The sequence below is a fragment of the Mytilus edulis genome, chromosome 5, assembly GCF_963676685.1.
Source record: "Mytilus edulis chromosome 5, xbMytEdul2.2, whole genome shotgun sequence".
In the NCBI taxonomy this organism is placed as follows: domain Eukaryota; kingdom Metazoa; phylum Mollusca; class Bivalvia; order Mytilida; family Mytilidae; genus Mytilus; species Mytilus edulis.
In genome coordinates, this window is record NC_092348.1 from 25,587,916 (window position 1) to 25,608,730 (window position 20,815).

At 32.5% G+C, this 20,815-nt stretch overlaps 1 protein-coding gene across 1 annotated transcript in view; it reads right to left on the bottom strand.

The window, feature by feature from the left end:
* Positions 1 to 8,011: 8,011 nt before the first annotated feature.
* The window catches only part of LOC139525008 (scavenger receptor cysteine-rich domain-containing protein DMBT1-like), a 107,980-nt gene continuing 95,176 nt past the window's right edge, over positions 8,012 to 20,815 (bottom strand). Inside the window, exons 45-52 of the mRNA XM_071320183.1 lie at positions 20,189 to 20,336; positions 18,852 to 19,018; positions 14,269 to 14,456; positions 12,126 to 12,285; positions 10,869 to 11,074; positions 9,289 to 9,442; positions 8,742 to 8,952; positions 8,012 to 8,168 (exon numbers count right to left, since the gene is read on the bottom strand). Of these exons, the coding sequence (XP_071176284.1) occupies positions 8,033 to 8,168; positions 8,742 to 8,952; positions 9,289 to 9,442; positions 10,869 to 11,074; positions 12,126 to 12,285; positions 14,269 to 14,456; positions 18,852 to 19,018; positions 20,189 to 20,336 (1,370 nt within the window). The 3' untranslated portion in view covers positions 8,012 to 8,032. The remainder of the gene's footprint in view (positions 8,169 to 8,741; positions 8,953 to 9,288; positions 9,443 to 10,868; positions 11,075 to 12,125; positions 12,286 to 14,268; positions 14,457 to 18,851; positions 19,019 to 20,188; positions 20,337 to 20,815) is intronic.

Below are 20,815 nucleotides of genomic sequence, written 5' to 3' on the forward strand. Positions count from 1 at the left end.
CGGATATCACCAACAAAAACAAAACCTGCTCTTTTTTTCAATATACACGATGTATACAGTTTTGACCTATATTTATGGGTAAGTTGTACAATAATGAAAAAGGTGTCCTCTGGCAAGCCTATACCAATTGCAACCCGTTAGAAGAAGCATCTTAAATTAGATAAATATTTCTTATTCACCCTGTAATATAAATAAGGTGTTGCTGGCTTTGGAACTTTGCTAAACAAAAACTAGCATATGACTAGCAATTGATATTTTCAAGTTTTCAGTTTTATAAATCAAACATTTTTTAACAAATCAATTCAACTCCAGAGGATTACAAAACAATTTAGCAAGGAAAAAAGATATACACCGGGAAATCTTCCAAATACAAAACAAAAATAAAAATGCCGATTTCTATTGTAAAAGTTTATTGTGATAAGTTGATTCTAAAACTGTGCCTGTTTTGTTGGAATATTATATTTTTTTGTTTTGCACAGTATAAACCTTGACACCAGTTGCAGGTCACGTGCTGTGTTTTGACCTGTTATACCTGTATTTAAATCATAGTAGAGATCATGTCAACTAACAAATATAATGACTACCCATGTTGAAATGAGCATAGAGCATGACATATAAAAAATGTTTCTTAATTAATTGAATGTTAGTCTACGTAAGACAAAAATAATATAAAAAAATGATTCCAGTTCGATAGATCATGAGAGAATGTCGACAATATCGCCAGCTGTGATTGAAATAAAACAAACAGGCGAAGATATCAAGTGAACATTTCTAAACATGAATATGTACTGTTAAATTAAAAAGAAATATATCAACTTCCGACTCTAAAAACTCACATTTATCGTAATGTATTATTTTGTTTATTCAACTTCTTAATCTGATGTTTTGCACTCGGGCGATTATTTCTTTAAAGCATCGTAACACGCGGAGGTATGGGGTGTACCATTTAGAGTGTGGTTTGATATAACAGTTCTGACACCAACGAGATACCTTACCTGTTGATACATTTCAAATCTCAAAATTGTTTCCTTCATTATGTATTTTTCACAAAAATAATCCATATTGTTGTTGAAAACAACATTGTTTTAAGGTAAATGTAAAATCATAAAAATACTGAACTCCGTATATATGTATATATATTATATAAGAAAATTAATAAAAGATAATAACGGTTTCAGTTCATCACTTTTACTAGCGCTTTCACTGCTTTTACAGATCTTCATGTAATGTGACTTGTATACATTTGCGTAATATAAAACAACTGATGGACTTTTACAATAGTATGACATTAGCAAATACAAGGGAGACTACTAATGCCAATTTAAGAAAGAGTTGGTATTACTTTGTTTCATAAAAAAGAATAGCCAATGTAGATACAAGTATCTTGTCTAAGGGAAGGATAGATCCTACTTTGTAGAGGATCACTCTGATACAAACAAACAATTCTCTGAAACTAACATTAGCAAAACATTGCAAAATGCCTGATTTCTTGATTGACAACAGATTTGTTACTTTTGATTGACGTATTTTTTCAGCAGACTGTCGGCATTCCATTTTGAACCAATTGTTCCCCTCTCCTTACCGACTTGTTTCTTTTTCATTATAACATTAACTTCATACAGGAATCTCTTAGGAAGAAAGATCAGAAGTTAGCAATATACTTTAATTTTTCTTTCCGCTATATAGATGAAGTTCTCTCACTAAATAATTCAAAATTTGGCGAATATGTTAAACGCATCTATCCCAGGGAACTAGAGATTAAGACTACATCAGATACAGTTAAGTCTGCCACATATCTTGACTAACATCTAGAAATTGACAATGAGAGTCGATTGAAAACAAAACTTTACGACAGAAGGGATGATTTCAGCTTTTCAATTGTGAACTTTCCATTGCTATGTAGCAAATAATCTCATCATAGATACCACGATTAAATTTTGTATTTACGCCAGACGCGCAATTTGTCTACAAAAGACTCATCAGTAGCGCTCGAATCCATAAAAGTTAAAAATGCTAAATAAATTACGAAATTGAAGAGCAATGAGGACCAAAATTCCTAAAACTTTTGCCAAATACATCTAAGGTAATTTATACCTTAGGTAGAAAAGTCTGAGTATTCCAAAAAAATCAAACGTTTTGTAGACAGTTAATTTATAGATAAGACCATATCAATGATAATTCATGTCAGCACAGAAGTGCTGACTAATTCTTTGGTGATACCCTCGGGAAATTAAACATCCACAAGCAGTGGCATCGACCTAGTGGTTGTAAATAAACTCATCATAGATACCAGGATTGAATTTTGTATTTACGCAGACGCGCGTTTCGTGTACAAAAGACTCATCAGTGACGCTCGAATCCATAAAAGTTAAAAAATCCAAATACATCTAAGGTAATCTGTTCCTTAGGTAGCTATAGAAAAGCCTTAGTTTTAAAAAAAATCAAGCGTTTTGTAAACAGTTAATTTATAAATACGACCATACCAATGATAATTCCAGCAGCGCCAGTATACGGAGTATATATCTCCAAATTGATACGATATTCCAGGGCTTGTATTTCCTCGCATGATTTTCTCGATAGAGGAATGCTGCTCACAAGAAACTATTATACCAAGTGTTCCAAATGGTGAAGTTGAAATCATGCATTTGTGTATTTTACGGACGCCAACGTTAGTTGACCGTTATGGAATAACCGTTTAACTGATGATATCTCTTTACGTCGTAACTATAATCCCCTTCCTTTTTCATTAATGTGACCTAGCGAATTAGACTATTTACCGGGTTTATAAAACACATGAGCAACACGATGGGTGTGATATGTGGGACAGGATATGCTTACCCTTCCGGAGCATCTGAGATCGCCTACAGTTTTTTTGTGGGGTTCGTGTTACTTAGTCTTTAGTTTTCTATGTTGTGTCTTGTGTACTATAATTTGTTTGTCTGTCTTTTTCGGTTTTAGCCATGACATTGTCTGTCTTGTTTCGATACATGGCTTTTAACTGTCCTCTGGTATCTTTCGTCACTCTTTCAAGTCTTTAAAATGTTCCATTAAAATCTAAATACTTTTCATCATTTAACCCCAGGTTGAGAATGTTTATGAATAATTATTACTGTACTATATGCAAAAATATTAATTTTCGCGAACCATTTAGGTCACATAAATTCCAAAAATGTAAGGAGAGTTATACAAATAATGTGAATACACAGAATCCCGGTCAAATTTATCGTTTGCTAAAAGAACTCACCATTTCAACAACATTCTATTTTTCTATAATTTCAATTAAAAAAAACTAAAACCTAAAACAGTTAAAATAGGTCACATGACCAAATAAACATTCCCCGATTTGTTGTACCACTATCAATCAACAGAACAAATGCAAATAATACGATGTCATGAAAAATTATTTTAAAAAAAATCTCGAATCTTAATATCAATATAAACTGTATCCCAATATAAACATGTTGGGCTCTTTTACAGCAGTTTATATACAGTATGGGGTATTCTCATTTTTATAGGCCTATTTTCCGTGACGTATTGTGGTAAGGCGCTGTCTGTCGGTCTGTCCGTCCGTTGTCAACATGTCAGACATTAACTTAATAAACGCTTTAATAAATTTGCATAAATTTTAGTGAGTTATTTATATCTATTGACATGAGCTCCTTTTCTTTTCTTTTTTTATAAATGTTAGATTTTACATTTCCGAGTTTATTCTTAAAAAGGGGGGATTTTCCAGTTTACAGACTATAACACAAAAATGTTTTCAGCAGTTCTCATGAAACATTGATGAATTATTTATATCTAGTGATGTAAGCTTCTGCCTTTAGAATTTATATAAATTTTACATTTTTCATTTCCAACTTGTGGGGTTTATATATTTAAAAGGGAGGGATTTTCCAGTTTTGGACAATATTTTCAGCAATTCTCATTAAATGTTGGGGATTGGTTATATCTATTGATATAAGCTCGCTTTCTGAGTTTCATAAATTTCTAATATGACATTGAGAAGTAATTGAACTTTATTCTTTAAAAATGTGACGGGCGTATCATATGCTCATGGCGCAACTGTTTATTGAAGTGGTATATGCATATGATTGCTTATAATTTATTACATCTATTTTATTTGAATATAAGGGAATAGTTGTTATTTATATATATAAAAAAAATCCGTTCCGTATCAATATACAACATGTACAACAATCAAACATCAACCTACGCCAAACAGGATGTAATTGAAAGACATCCAAAGGTCAATATACAGTCTCGAACAAAAGACTAGAAAAGGAAAAATATCGCGAATTTCTTTAGAAGAACTACATGTATTTGAAATATTTAAAATATATCGCTTAACATTTTTGAGTTTTAGGTTCCACCTACCATTTTAGAAAACTGGGATATTATTGTGGCTAGTCTATTAGAGGGGTATTTCATTGGTTGTAGATATGGAATCTTATTTTATCATGAAGTCAGAACACGACTTGAAGAATGAAGGTTTAGTAAAGACCGAATGTCAGTTTTAGTCTTATATATGCACGTCAATTTTAGTCTTACTGTATACATGTATATACATATATTATTGATTCAGTAGTGATGGTAAATAGACACTGACAAGTCTTAGATATTGAATGTTTCTTCATCAGTTAACTAAAACTAGGCGAAGGTACGTTCTTATTTCCAACAGAGGAGCACTCAACCTATATCAGTTTGTGCACAAAGTGATTGATAGTTGCTAGATACTGAATAAATTTACCACAAAATTGCTTTAACTGGTGTATATACTTAAAATACGATGATAAAACTCATGTAACTTTTAGGACTTCTGGTCTAAACATGTAGTATGGCATGTTTGTGAGATATGGTTTGGACCGATAGGATGTTCATGAAGGACCTGTAGTACAAAGTATATAACTGGATTGAGCTCTTTGTCTAAGTGTATTATCAAAGTGCTTTGCTTCGAGTTCAGTTCATTGTTATGAAATTCATTCTTTGTGAAATAAAGATTTGACAGACAACTCTCAGGTACAAGGAATTGTCAAAGTAGTTGGCATTCTATGTACAATGTAAGTAATGGGAGATAAAAGCAATTTTATTAAGATTTGAACCAAACATATTCTTGTCCATTAACCAAATTTCAAAAAAACCAACACAAATTTACCCGACAATGCTTCTCGCGCTATTAGCAATATGATGCTGGGTTGTTTGTTGTTACACTTTATATTAATACATCTATAATGGCCACTGACGACTCAATCCTGAGTGTAAATGGTCATTCAGTATGCTAAAAAAGGACCAAAATTTGATTTCGAAAACTATATTTCATTGTACATGTTTAACATTTATCATTCATTTGATTATTTCTTAATTTTAGTGAATTAATATTGTTACAGTAAATATCAATTACTACACTTTCATATACACTACAACAAAACTGTCTTACTGTATTGGTATCACTTCCATTTGTATCAATATAACAAAAAAAAAAAAGAATAATTTTGCAATACCTTATTGAATACTGTAACTTTGTAGATACATGTATTTAGACTTATTAAGTAGATGTTCATAATATCCACTTAAAATGTTATAAGCTGACTTCTGTAGCAGTTTTGAGTCTTTGGAGCAGACTCACAAAGATTCTTTTGTTGATATCAATTTCATACTGGTCAAAACTTGTTTTGGCTTTGAACAGCTTTGGAGGAGTTATTATCAAAGAATTAATAAAAAATAACACAGAAGTTTACTTTCTTGCTCATATAGTCACAAGCATAATGTCAATCATTGTCATTACAAAAAAACATTAAATGTCTTCTAATCTGAAATACAATTTCAACATTTAAACGAAATCTTTTACTGATGATACTGACGACCCACCATAAAGTAGTATAAATAGAACCATACAAATAGTAAGCAAATACATGTTCTCAGATACCATCTCCCGTATAAAAAAAATCACATCATGAAAAAATTTACGCATTATGTGTTCCTCTCCTAGCTACAATATGTATCCAAAATCAAAGATGTGGAACATATTCTATCAAAACTATTTGGTAATTAAGGCAATTAGTGTTGCTTCCTTGCCCGTCTTGATCATTAAAAAACTAAATATTAAATAAACAACACTCCTAATGATCAAGTTGGTTGTCATTGTCATGCAACACAGTTGAGAATATAGAACCCTATGGGAAAAACATAGAACTTCTTTCGTCATATAAAACACTTTCAAACACCCAAACATACTATCCACACTGATCTGTGTCCACACTTGTATTGATATATAATATACGTAGTATTTCCCGTTTTATAATTACTGTGCTGATGGACGTTTTTTTTTTCAGTGTTGGCCCAAGCCTTTACAACACTTACAATTGCTTCTTCTGCATTGATTGTAACACCCGATTTCCGAGATTTTCTTTGTTTTTACTTTTGATATATCACGTTATAACAAAATCTTGAGAACAAATGATGTTCTTTTCAACAAATTTAAACAGCTGTTCTATCTTCTTGCCACGACACACCATATACAACAATAGAACAAAAAGACAAGAAAAAACTTTACTCGACTTGCAAATGTCAAAGCTATCATTTTTTATAGCCATGTTGGGTTTTCGTACGAAACGTGTTTCTAAAATAACCCTAAGTACACGCATTACAGCAGGTTTGTGAGACCATTTAATCCAAAATAGAACAACCAAAAACGGATAAAGTTAAAGGGCCAAATAAAGTACAGTGTGTTTGTATGAGATTATCTACAATATCAAAGCAAATTAAGACATAACATATCATATAGATCATGAAACATATCAGAACTGGCTACAAGGTATACACATCTAATTGTTTTATCGGATTAATTGGTAAGTAGTGCCGACCATGCGAGTCCATCATGGCCAATTAAGGTCGTCAGACACCCACTAGTTGAAACTGATAAGTGCGTTTTTTTTTAATTTAAACCTAATAATTTAATTTTGGATGTAACGCGTCTTCTGATTAGCTGTCGTTATTTTGTTATCAGCTTATAAACATAATTTAGTCATGTGACCGTGACGGCATCAACGGTTTGTCATGGTTTTCTACGGTTTAAAATGGAATTTAGAATTAAATTATAAGAAATGACTGTAATGAATGTATTCGAAATAACATAAAAAATGTGGTGCACGCTGTTAAATAATCCGCTACGCGCGTTATTCAGTGTGCTCCAATTTTGTTATGTTATTTCTTCATATTTCTTCACAAAATATTACAGTCATTCCTTAAATATTAGTATGACTCCACAATATTGTAGCATTTAGATGTTAGTAAATATATGAAGTGATACACCATTTTATATCTCTCAGACATCCTAATGTATTTCATTATTTATAATTAATTAACAGTGACTCTTTTGTTCTATTGTTACAGTGGAGCATACTTAGCTTAGCGTCCTAGTACTACTACATGTTTCATTAACTTGATAAGATGTACAATTATTGTTTAAGTCATATTTTGCGTATAGCACTTTTTGTTTCATATGTTCTATTGCATTTATCGCTGATAGTTTTGAAGACCTGTGTTCCTATTGTATTTTTGGCTTTAAGTTTTGAAGACATGTGCTCCAATTTAATTTTCTACGACTACACACAAAGAGTATTATATCATATCTCATTTTTTTCGCTACACAGATGTTTGATAGGACTCGTTTTGAATGACAGATGCAATCACGAATGTACTAAATAACCACAGTAGAAACCACAAGGGTAACCACAAAGGTAACTACATTAAAATGTTTCAGCAATGCTTAGGAGAACGTAAAAGCAACTATTTCACTGTCACTTTGCTGGTTTAAGCATTACGATATAATAATAAAAAGTTAATGCTTCTTTTTGTATCATTCTTTTTGTGGTGTACAAAAGTGATAATCGTATGCACATGTTTTTTCGATCAATTTAAAGATTTAAAACATGTGCTATGATTGTAAATGAGATCTACCAGATGCCGTAGATAAAAATAACATCAGAAAAAAAACACGCCAATAATTCAACTATTTTAAAACATTCAAGAGTTTTTATTTGTCCGTAGAGTTGAAAGTGACTTTAACATCACACGTGAAATGACTATCTACATCCTCGTTCACATTGATACCAATTACTTTGCTCTCTCTGGAAAATGTCCTAACAGTCACTCCACTGCTTACAGGTTCTCTGCAAAAACAAACTTTCTCAATAAATCAAATATGATCATATATTTGAAGTGATGAAAAGAATATTTAGCTTGAACTACAGGTACTTTGTGTACATTTTTGTTATCAAAGCTATTATAAATGACATTTGTGTAAGCTTTTATAGATTCATTATGCCAACTTCTCTTTAAATCTTGTTCGGAATACCGTTCTTGTCGAAATTACCGGCAAAGTTATAGGCAGGTCCCGGACCTTGTTTTGAAGATTATTGAGAATCAAATAATATAAAATATTTATACTCAAATAGCAATGAATAGTGTTTGCATGCTTTAAATATCATTTAGTCTCGTTTTCAATGTTCATACCAAAAGAAACACCGTGAAGTAAACGTCTATACCATGAGGTAAATTTTCATTGATGCATTTGTTCTAAAAAGTAAAAACACAAAAATACTGAACTCCGAGGAAAATTCAAAAAGGAAAGTCTAATATTAAAAATCTAAGCCGAGTTATAATATATGTATATTTTTGTTTTCAATAAAATGAAGGTGAGAACGCCTCATTTTTACTTGGCCTTTTTCTATTATATAACATACCCATTCAGAACTACGTTTATCAATGTGACTTTTCCACTTTTACGTTGTTGGAGGGTACATGTTTCTAACTCAAATGTCAGCTCACTGTCATTATCAGTTAACTGTATTTTATAGAAGTATGTTTGATTGAATGCAAAAGGTACGTCCTCTGATAAACTTTTGTCCCAGTCATAATAAAAAGTTGTTTGAAACTTAAACTCTTCGCTTTCATCTATAATATGAAAAATGAAAATTTTATTAATTAAAGAGATCTAAAGAGCATATTAGAGAAATTTGGCAATGTTATTTTTTATGTTTAATATGGATATTTTCTATATCAAAATTCAGAGTTTGGCATTGAAGGAATATGATGTCTATGTTTCTTATCAAAATACACATGTGGCATAAATCTTCATTTCAGAGTTGCAAGCCTTCTAACCTTTTTTTATGAGCTTCACTGATGAGTCTTCTGTATGCGAAGCATGCGTCTGACTTACAAAATTTGAATCATAGTATCTATGATGAAATTAAATAAGACAAGGTATGCAGTAATATCGTTTACATGTACCTTCTGTTACAACAGATCTTTTATTTGTTGAAAAGTGGTCATGATAAACTCTTGAACTTTGATGCTTTCTGCATTCAATTGGAACTTCCCATTGTAACACTTTATTTCTGATGTAAACAATACGGTTAGTGTATGTTACATAGCCATTACTTATCTGAAACAGAAAATTACAACACAGTGATACAAAGTAAATGTTTTAATTAGAAGACCATTGTTTTTTAATCAAAGCATTTTGTCATTGACCCGTTTGTTAGTAGTTGGCGTGGATATTGTAGACTTGATACAGAAATCGTAAGGCAAATTGTTGCAATTTAGCATCTGAACGAACACATGTCGTTTAAAAAAAGGACTATTTCTGGGATGTACGCATTGAATATGTGTTCAATCAAATCTACTCAAAAGCACATGACTGTATGAATCAAAATCCTAGGTTTTAAAGACCATTATTTTAAGACCCGTTCGTAGTGCATGTTCTTTAGATCTAATCGTTATAATTTTATTACACCTCATCATATCTATTACAAACAACAACTTATAAATACATTTTGGATTTATTGACATATACTTTAAATAATCAAGGGTAAACAAAATTTATGTTTAATATACGTGTATTAACCATTCAATTCAAATTTTGGTTATGATGGATTATGAAAGAGTAAAATCATTCGAAAGTATTTAGCGACAGACATAGATGGTATTAGTGATATTTTATTGCTAGTATTGAAAAATCCTGATGTAGATAAAATCATCGCGTGTAATGTTCACAACAGTACGATCTTTTAAGAATTTTACAAATCGATGCGATTGCTTGAGGAAGTTCGTTATCGAGCGTATTAGCCAGTCCAATAGTTAGCTCTGTTACTGTTCATAACATCAATGGAAATACAAAGGTTTATGATAAATCGTGATACTGTCGTTATAGGTAAGAAGAGGGTTTAGCACTTGCAAAATTGTTACATTTAACCACCTTCTGATTTTGCATGTCCTTGTTTGAAGACTAATTCAATACGTTAGTATCATTAGTTGCAGTCTTTCATAATTGTTTTTTGTTTACTGTATTTGTATAAACAGGTCATTGATTTATTTATATTGTCCAAGATTTTGTTCTGTTTTGGCCATGTCATAGCTTACTTTACGGTATCGGACCGGTTCTCATTTATTTCTTGAAAGCCGAACATTGCCATATTAAATTTTGTGTGATCCTTTTATTACTAGTAGCCGAAATAATTAAGACAATTAATGTTCCTTCAAATTATGGCGACGATAGTTGCAGCTGTGTAAAAGCTTTTATATGGAAAAATATATCTCTAGTGAATTAAAACACCGACACATCATATTGGTCAACTTATTCATTAATTTTAATAATTAGAGATACTATACAGTTATACACAAAGTCAAACTAATAGAATATAAATCCGTAACCTACGTTGTGCTCAACTACTAAGTATATTGTTGTAGGTCATGCATCCGCCAACTTTTTCCAAAATTAAAGCTATTATATAATACATGATAATAATGGACGAAACATTTAGGAAATCTATGATATATGATGGGTATCTTATGTTTACATAATAATGTACCGTCTTGTTTGTATCACATTTGTTGTATAACTGCTGGAACAAAAGTAAGTCATCGTAGATAAACCCATAGCACTGAGGCTCGTTAATGAAAATTTCATTCGCTTTACTCATCTCGGGAAGTATTATTCGAAGTGATGTTAAATTTACACCAGCTCCCCATTTACTGTTCTCACAATTAACAGAGACGGTATCGGCCTTATCGGCAACTGAAAGTAAATACATTTGATATAAGATAATATTTTAAACATAATCAAAGAAGGATGTGTCTAAATATTTTGCAAAGTTCTTAGAATCATGAACTCACAATATAAATAAAGATCAGTAAACTTCAACCACGTTTCTCTTTCAATTTGTTTTCAAAATAAAATGTTTGAGATAGAGAAAGTGACAATACTTCTTGTCTAGTATATCCTTCCCCTTCATAAATGTGATCTACCGAATTAGACTATTTACCGGATTTGTTATTACATTAGCAACACGACGGGTGCCACATGTGGAGCAGGATCTACTTACATTCCGGAGCACCTGAGATCGCTCTAATTTTTGGTGGGGTTCGTGTTGCTTATTCTTTACTTTTTTCTGTTGTGTCATGTAGCTGGCATGTCAGTTAACTGCTAGTAGTCTGTTGTTATTTATGTATAATTGTCATTTTGTTTATTTTTTTTTTGGTTACTCTGACACCAGACTCGGACTTCTCTTGAACTGAATTTTAATGCGGGTATTGTTATGCGTTTACTTTTCTACATTGGCTAGAGGTATAGGGGGAGGCTGGAGATCTCATAAACATGTTTAACCCGGCCGCATTTTTGCGACTGTCCCAAGTCAGGAGCCTCTGGCCTTTGTTAGTCTTATTTTATTTTTAATTTTAGATTCTTGTGTACTATTTGGAGTTAAGTATGGCGTTCGTTACCACTGAACTAGTATATTTATTTGTTTAGGGGCCAGCTGAAGGACGCCTTCGGGTGCGGGAATTTCTCACTACATTGAAGACCTGTTGGTGACCTTCTGCTGTTGTCTTTTCTATGGTCGGGTTGTTGTCTCTTTGACACATTCCCCATTTCCATTCTCAATTTTATTGTTTGTCTGTTTGTCTTTTTCATTTTTGGCCATGGCGTTGTCAGTTTATTTTCGATTTATGAGTTTGACTGTCCCTTTGGTATCTTTTGTCCCTCTTTTATATTGATAATCGTAGACGATCGAAGGATAACAGGAATGCGTCAGAAAATATTATATATGTATTTTAAAAGATAAAATTACCTGACCACTGCAAATGAAATCCTTTAGATTCGTCTTGTGAGTTTGTTCTGTACCTTATGTAAAATTGGTTACCAAAAATTGGTTTTACTCCAGAGAAAATAGTGTAATGTCCCATAACACGACCATGAAGCTTATCTTTTACCCAAAATGTTTTGCAAAACTTTCATACAGTGTTTTGTCAATACTTTAACTTTGCTTTATCAGCTAGTGGGGCCTCTGTGGCCGATTGGTCTAAGTGATTACTACTGTAATTTCTAGCCAGTCAACACTTAGCTTGTGAGTTCGAACCCCGCTCGTGCGGATGCACCCGACTCATCTTAATTGACTAGGAATAGGAGTTTTCCTATACGATGTCGGAGGTTTTCTCCGAGCACTCCGGCTTCCTCGACCAACAAAAACTGGCCGCCATCAAACAGCCTAAAAGCCTTGCTTAAAAGTGGCGTAAAAATACCAAAACTCAAAATCAAATTTTAACAGCTAGAAAATTTGACATTTTAAAAAGACAGATAACTGTCTTTATAGCAAATTACAGTTAAGTTTAAATTTAAATCTATGATGTATTGGATTTTACAATTTGTATTGCATTCTATATTACGTCGTAAAATTCTGAAATGAATCAAATCTACATAAACTCACACTTTTTATATCGAATTTCGAGTTTCCATAACGCTTTGGTGTCTTCTGTTTCACCTTTTACATACTATGTTAGAAACAGCAATAGAAAGGAAGCTTTTTCGGTAAAATAGTCTTAAATACAACCCTTGCTTGGAATTAAAAAAAAAGCAATACAAACACTGATAAATCAAAATAAGAGGTATTATTCATAAGGATAACAGTTTATGCACCCACAAGCAGCACCCATCATTATTGGCATGGCTATTAACGTCCCTGATAAGTCTACGGCAAATCAATGACCAAAGCAAGCGACCAACCCATAATGAATTCAATAACCTTATATATATATATAATTAATTATTCAATCAAATTTGAAACTGACAGTAGCGGTAATCATTTAACTGTGCAATTTACGTCTTTTCAGTGATTCTCAAGATCAACATATTAATGATCTACAACCTAACAAATACTTAAGTAGCAACTCATTACCAATAACATTAGTATAAGAAACATAAGCAACAAAGTATCAAATTGATATTTCTTATTCAAATGAATGGTACACAAAAATGGAATGGAGATCTTTGCTGATATGTATATCTAACATATGTATTCAAACCAGAACTATATAAGAAAAAAACAATCAAAACCAAGGAGTAAACAAAGTCTCAAAAAACCAAAGGACATTTACATCAACAGTTATAAATAATAAATAAGAAACAACATGAACTCCACTAAAAACTGGAAGTGAAATCAGGTGCTCCGGAAGTGTTAGCATTTTCTGCACCGTATACGACACCATCGAGTTATTTCTTTGTTCAGTTCGGTAATGATGGAAGGTTATTATGACTGAGGAAGAATATCAGATATGATGTCTGACACACTTTTTTCATAAATTTGTCATATAAATTTGTCATATAATTTGTCATATAAATTTGAATTAGTTTGTTAAATTGATGTAAATTCAAATGAAAATAACGTTCATACTGCTTATACCTCAAAAGCATCCGAGGCTTATACAATAAATGTTTACCAAGGGAAGTCTGAAAACAAGGATCTCATTATAACCATATTAAATGACACACGTAAATGATGAAAATATCATTACTTAGTTATATACACACACAATTTAAAGGACCAAATAATCTGTTTCTTCTTATAAGACAATGCATGTTTGCCTATTATGCATATAGACATTAAAGACGAAATGACGTTAATGTTTCTAAATCAATTCATCTATGACCCAAAGTAATACTATATGAATAATACACAAGTTTTAATCCTTGGAATATCACACAGCTTTTATTTTGTTTTTCCAAAATATTTCTCTGTTGTTATGCCTAATTAGGATAGTTTTTTCATTTAACCCATACATACAAAGTTTTTGAAACTGTAAATTATAAACATAATACCATCAACATGTAGCCTAAATATGCAAAACGTATGGAATTTAATCTGTACGCGTGTCAAATATTTTTTCTTTATGCGTTTTCAATACAAAACAGATGATAAAATACTTTATATCTCAAGCCTCATGCAGGGAAATCATTACCTCTATGAAATCACCAGAATCTGCCATTTGCAAGTCTAAAAATTCAATTTTGTAAATTCCAGTGGGAGGCTTGATTATATACAAACAATCTGTGTTTTGTTCATACGGCTGTGGATAATTATTTGACTTGATGCTGCCTGTCTTTGAGTTGTTGACGCTCACACAGTCTAAAATAGGATAATCAATATTTTCATTACTTTCGTCAATATATTTCATGGTCTCCATTCTGGTAAGGATGATTTTATATATTGAATGTATATAAAATATTCTCTTATTTATCTTGTTTATATATATAATTTAATATGTTGTAGCATTTTTGTCTTTTTTCATTGGTTATTTCCGTTACATAATTTAACGGGTATTCAATGTATCCGAAGACTTGTTTCTTATTTTAAGTATATTTCAGATGAATTGTGCACATCCTGCTACAAGCATGAAATTTGGCATAGACCTTCCTCAACTATTACTCTTTAAATTCAGATAGGGAGGCATTTGAAAAAAATGTCTCACTCCCAGTAAAATCCAAAATGGCGGATATCATACTTAAATCAGCCAAATATCGAAGGCTAGTATGTTAAAAGGTGTTATAATCATGCCTCTTTTGTAAAATTTGGTACAAACCTTTGTTATGGACTACTTTTTGATATATTATATAGATTAAATGCCTTCAAAACATTACTTTTGGTAAAATTCATTATGGCGGACATTAAACAAAAATAAGACTATTTTAGAAATTGTAATTGAAATATGTTTTAACGTATTGCTGCTATCCTTATATTGTGCAGGAACCTTTCTTTAGTGCTTTTCACGCTTACAATTTAAAGTACAAAGTCTTTAAAAAACAAACTTCTGGTAATGTCCAATATGGCGGATAAAGAAATATAATTTTTTTCATATTTAAGTTTTTTTCAAAATGTAAAAGAAAGTATGTTTTTTTGTGCAGGTCATTAAACTTTTGGACTCAAAATCACTAATTCTCAAAGTTAACACTTTCGGTAAAAAACAATATGGTTCTAAATCCATCTCAATTCATTTCTATATCCTCGATGTAGAGTGTTGGATAGATTGAATAAAACAAAATAAAGTCACTTAAGTACTAAACAGTTCTAAAATTACTACTATTTGGCCACAAATACATGTTTACACACAATTACCACCACAAGCCACAGGCACTTATTGCTATCTATGGGAAGACCCATTATCAACGACCGCTGCATCCTTTCTTACATCCATAATGTACAAGCTCCTCACAAGATGATGAGGCCTCAGAAAAAAGTTTTTTAAAAGGGTTCCCATGGATCCTCTTTGTCTCTTTGCCATCCATTAGGGCTTGGACTGGGTAGCATAAGAGCCAATTCTAAGATCGACCCCTTAACACCCGCCTTTTTAAATTGCACGTTGCATCAAAAACGAGATGATTTCAGCTGCCCTCTTATGAACTTTCCATTTCTATGTAAAAGCATTCCAGCAGCGCCTGCATTCAGAGTATATATCTCCCAATTGAGACAATATTCCCGCGCTTGTATTTCCTATGATGATTTCTTACGTCGTAACTACAATCCCCTTCACTTTTCATGAATGTGACCTATCGAATGAGACTATTTACCGGGTTTGTCATGAAGAACACGAGGGGTGCCACATGTGGAGCAAGATCTGCTTACCCTTCAGGAGCACCTGAGATCATCCCAAGTTTTTGGTGGGGTTCGTGTTGCTCAGTCTTTAGTTTTTCATGTTATTTCTTGTGTACTATTATTTGTCTGTTTTTCCTTCTCATATTTATCCAAGGCTATGCAGACGAAACCAAGCTGAGGTAATAGCTACAATTAGACTTCCTTTTTGCACAAATGGTAATTTCTTGCTTCATGTACCCCATCTGATAATTTTATGTGATCTTACAGTAAAACCACGGTGATTTAGGCTGATCAATCATCATTCCTGTTGTTAAAGTCACATCTTCAAATGCCATATATGTCTCCCACGCAGTCTTTTTTCCCTTTCAAGCAAACAAAAAACCGTATCAAAACCGGTAAATGCATGGATCACAGGAAGTGTGTGTGATCACTTATTGTCTAGTGCATTTGAAAGGTCATGGATAGATATTTATCTAAAGCTTTTTGCCCTCCCTAACACAAGCCATAGTTCGTAAACCCTTATGTAACGAATTAGCGAAACAGTAATGACAGCATCATCCTTAACGGCTCTTCGAATCACGACTCGTTTAAGTCTGTGTTTCACTGCATCAGACACATACACCATGATTGTAGTGTCTGTCTCTGAATGTGAACATGGTGCTTAACTTGAAACATCATCATGTGGTGGATAAGATAGGGTATTCTAGGCATTTGTTGCTACAACTACCATATACATCCAAGAATTCATCATCGTGTTACCGCTTCAAGGGCTTTCTTAAGGTAAAGACATTATTTCCAAGTCAGCATACTCGTAATCAACACCTTGAAACTGTTAAAACAGTGGATTTAGTCTCGGATGCGTACATAGACAATAGTTTGAAGGCTGCTATAAGGAACAAGAGCTAGGGGAAAGGGAATACACAGACCAGGCAGTTCATGTTCAAAACAAAATTGGCAGAGTTTTTTAAGAAATGACAATAAGAAAGAACTGTATGGTTTTCATTCACAGCAGCTGGCTCAATAAAATTTTGAGAAAAAGGTAGTTGTAGCAACAAATGCTCAGGATGTTCTGTGTTATCCACCACATGATGATGTTTAAAGTTTGTCACCATGTTCATATGAAGAGGCTGGCACTCAAATCATGATGCATGTGTCTGATGCAAATGAGTTATCATTCGAACAGTCGATACTGATGTTGCTGTCATTGCTGTTTCGCTATTCCGTGATATAGGAGCAGACGAACTTTGGCTTGCGTTTGGGAGTGGAAAAAGCTTTTGATATATATATATATATATATATATATATATCCATAACCTTTCAAATGCACCGTGCATTGAGCGATTACACGCTTGCTGGAAAAGTAAAAAAATCACTGCGTTGGTAACATGGATGGCGTTTGAAGATTTGACTTTAGAATTTAGAAAGATGATTGATCAGCCAACATCACCAGATATGAATTTGATAATATCATTGATAGAACGATAAACGGTTTTACTGTAAGATAAAACAAACTTATCAGACAAGGCAAGAAAACATCTGTTTTTGGAAGTGGAAAGACTAATTAAGGCTCATCCCGGCCAACGACTCAGTCTGGACTTTTCCAGCATATAAAACGTGCAATATACCATGGCGGGTGTGAATGAATAACAAGCTTGGAATTGGTGCCTTTGCTAACTTCCAGACGCTATTGAATGTCGAAGAGAAAACTATGATCTATGGGAGCCTTTTTGGACAACTCTATGTGAGGTCTCTTTATCTTGTCAGGAGCTTGTACATTATGGTTGTCAGAAAGGTCTTTGTAAATGTGGAAAATGAGGTCTCCAGTGCACTGCTTTATGTACTGTGGTGATTGTGAATAAACATGTATTTGCGGCCATAAATTAATAATTCTAAAGATGTTTGAGTCCTTTGGTGACCTTATTTTGTTTAATCAATCTATCTTAAACTCTACATCGAGGATACAGATTGAAGACTCATCTTTGAATTTTACGCCATATTGTTTTTTTTTACTGGAAGTGTGAACTTTGTATTAAATTATTAAACATTATAGTAATAAGTTGTTTGAAGATAACTTCAAGTCAAAAGTGTAGTTACCGGCACAAAAATCACTTTTTTTTTACATTTTGAAAAAAAGTTGAATATTAAAATAAAAAGTTGATATTTCTATGTCCGCCATATTGGATATAACCGGAAGAAGGGGTTTTAAAGAGATATGTCCTATATAATGTATCCATGAGGAGATCCAAAGAAAAGTTCCTGCGGATATACTGATAGTAGCAATACCTTAAAACACATTTCAATTACCCTCTCAAAAATAATAGGCTTGTTTAAGTACAATGTACGCTATGTTATTTTTGACCGGAAGTAGGGTCTTTAAAGTCATATAATCTGTAAAATATAACGACAAGGGGCACATGCCAAAGTTTTGTGCCGAATACAATGATAGTTGCATGATTATAACATCTTTTCAAATATCAGGCTTCGATATGGGGCTGAATTAATTATAATGTCCGCCATATTGAATATTACCGGAAGTGGTGAATTTTTTCAAATGCCTCCCTATCTGAAATCAAAGAGTTATACTTTGTGCCAAATTTCATGCTTGTAGCAGGATGTGCACAATGTTTCACCAAGCCGCCGTACCAGAAGTATAAAATACGTATAAATAAGACCTGTATATGAGCCGTTCCTGATCCGAAATTACTCCCCACCTCAGACAGAATACTGAAGTCCATTTCCATAGTGCAATATTTACATATATAATAAACAGATTAATGACTGTTACAAAGTAAATAAGATATGTATGAACCTATAAAATTATATTTAATCTTAACGGGTCTACATATAACATATTGATCTCGTCAAAAGTCAATGCTTTAATTTCAATCGCCTGATTCGGTAAACTAATCATTATGTATAAGAGATGCTTACCTGGAAAACATTTAACATGAGTAAAATGGACGGAGCAGCTTCCTGATTTTGAAAACGTGCATTGCGAAATATGTTCTTCCCATCCAGCACATGTCAATGTATCAACCACAAATGCACTTGAATGAAACTCCGGATTACTAAGATGATAGAAGACGGGAAGTGTGTCTCTGTAATAAAGTATATAAAACGTTTGAATATATTGTTTTCCATAACTTAATATTAGCTACAAAAAGAGACAATGAACTCATTGTGTAACCTTGCTTGTAAATGTGCTATATGCCTTTTGTGTGTCTTTGTACAAATTTGTTTGTTATTATAGGGATTACTTATTTAACACAATGTTGACTGCTGTTCCCCTGTTTTTGACATTTTTGCTCATTGTGTCCTGTTTGTTTTGTTAAAATATCGTTGACAATATGGTAAAATTTTATGCGATTGTTATATACAAGTAAGAGGTTTGTCTGGCTTGGGAACCATGTTTGTACATTCATTTTTTTCTACATAGAAAAATGTCTGTACCAAGTCAGGAATATGACAGTTGTTATCCAAGCGTTTGCGCTTTGATAACGGCCTTTAAGCCTTGAATTGTTCTCGGAGGTCGGTATTTTTATTATTTTACTTTGTGTTTGCTTGTATTAAGTATCAGAGATAAAGGAAAACGGTTAATGTGTTGGTCTCTGAAAGTTCTTTGTTTTCCTTGAGTGCTGACTTAATTCAAGAAATAACATTTTGCAAATGATACAGATAAAACCGTGATGATATTTACAAAAGGTTAATGTTTTATTATCCCTACAAATCAATTTTAAAAAATTGATACTTTTCTGGTAGACAGTTGCCAACATTATTTGTATTGTCAGTCGTTTCAGTACATGAACTAATTCGACCGCTATTGATGAATATTATGTGGAAAAACGCAAATCTTATGAACAAATTAATAATCCTTAAATCTTTGAGGAGTTTTAATAACAAAAGGTCGATGCCACTGCAAATGGACGTTTCGTCGCTACAGGTATCACCAGCCCAGCACTTTTGAGTTGAAATGAAATATAAGTTTTTTTCTGTTAAAGTATTGTATTGAAAAATGTTGAATTATTCGAACAACATTTTTTTTTGCCCGCACCTAGGTATGATTTTATTATGTGTATTTGGCACAAAGTTTCGTAATGTTCGGTTTTTAAGGCTCTGCAAAGTTGTGTGTTTGTTTTTGCCTTTAAACTGCTTTTATTCGAATGTCACTGATATGTCATATAATGATAAAACGTGCACCTGATATACAAAATTCAATGCTAGTATGTTTAATAAGTTTTTGCCAAATTAAAAAAGTAATAAAGAGATACCTGTAACCAGTTACGGTGCTACAAATTACTTTTGCCTCGTTCAGTGATATTGTATTATCGCATAGACTTCCCCAATTATGACCATCATATATGTCCACTCGGCCCTCATATCTGTCTTGACCATCATTTAACTTAACATTCATTTCCCCTTTGTTGAAAATAAAAATATCTATTACCGTCTAAAATAGCCCGATACATTCTGATTATAGTACATAAAAATACGTTATATCACATCATGTATTTTCATACCTTGAACAGGCATTCCTACAATAAACAAGGTCAAGACTATTGACTTTTTGGTTTATCAAAACCAATGTTGATTTTGTTTGGTAATGCCCCTGAGAATCATTAAAATATAAATTTTCAACTAATAAATATTCTAGATTAGTTTTGATTAAACAAACATGATGCTTCAATTACCGTGTTGATGTTGGTATGTTATTTGTAGCTTACATGTATATTAAAAGCTTTGTTTAACTGCAAACTAACAAAATAATAAACAGGAATGTGTCCATAGTACATGATTTTCTATGTTCATTGGACCGTGAAATTGAAGTAAAACTTAAAATGGGCATTATAATTAGAAAGATTATATCATAGGACACATCTATACAAAGCTTAAACTTA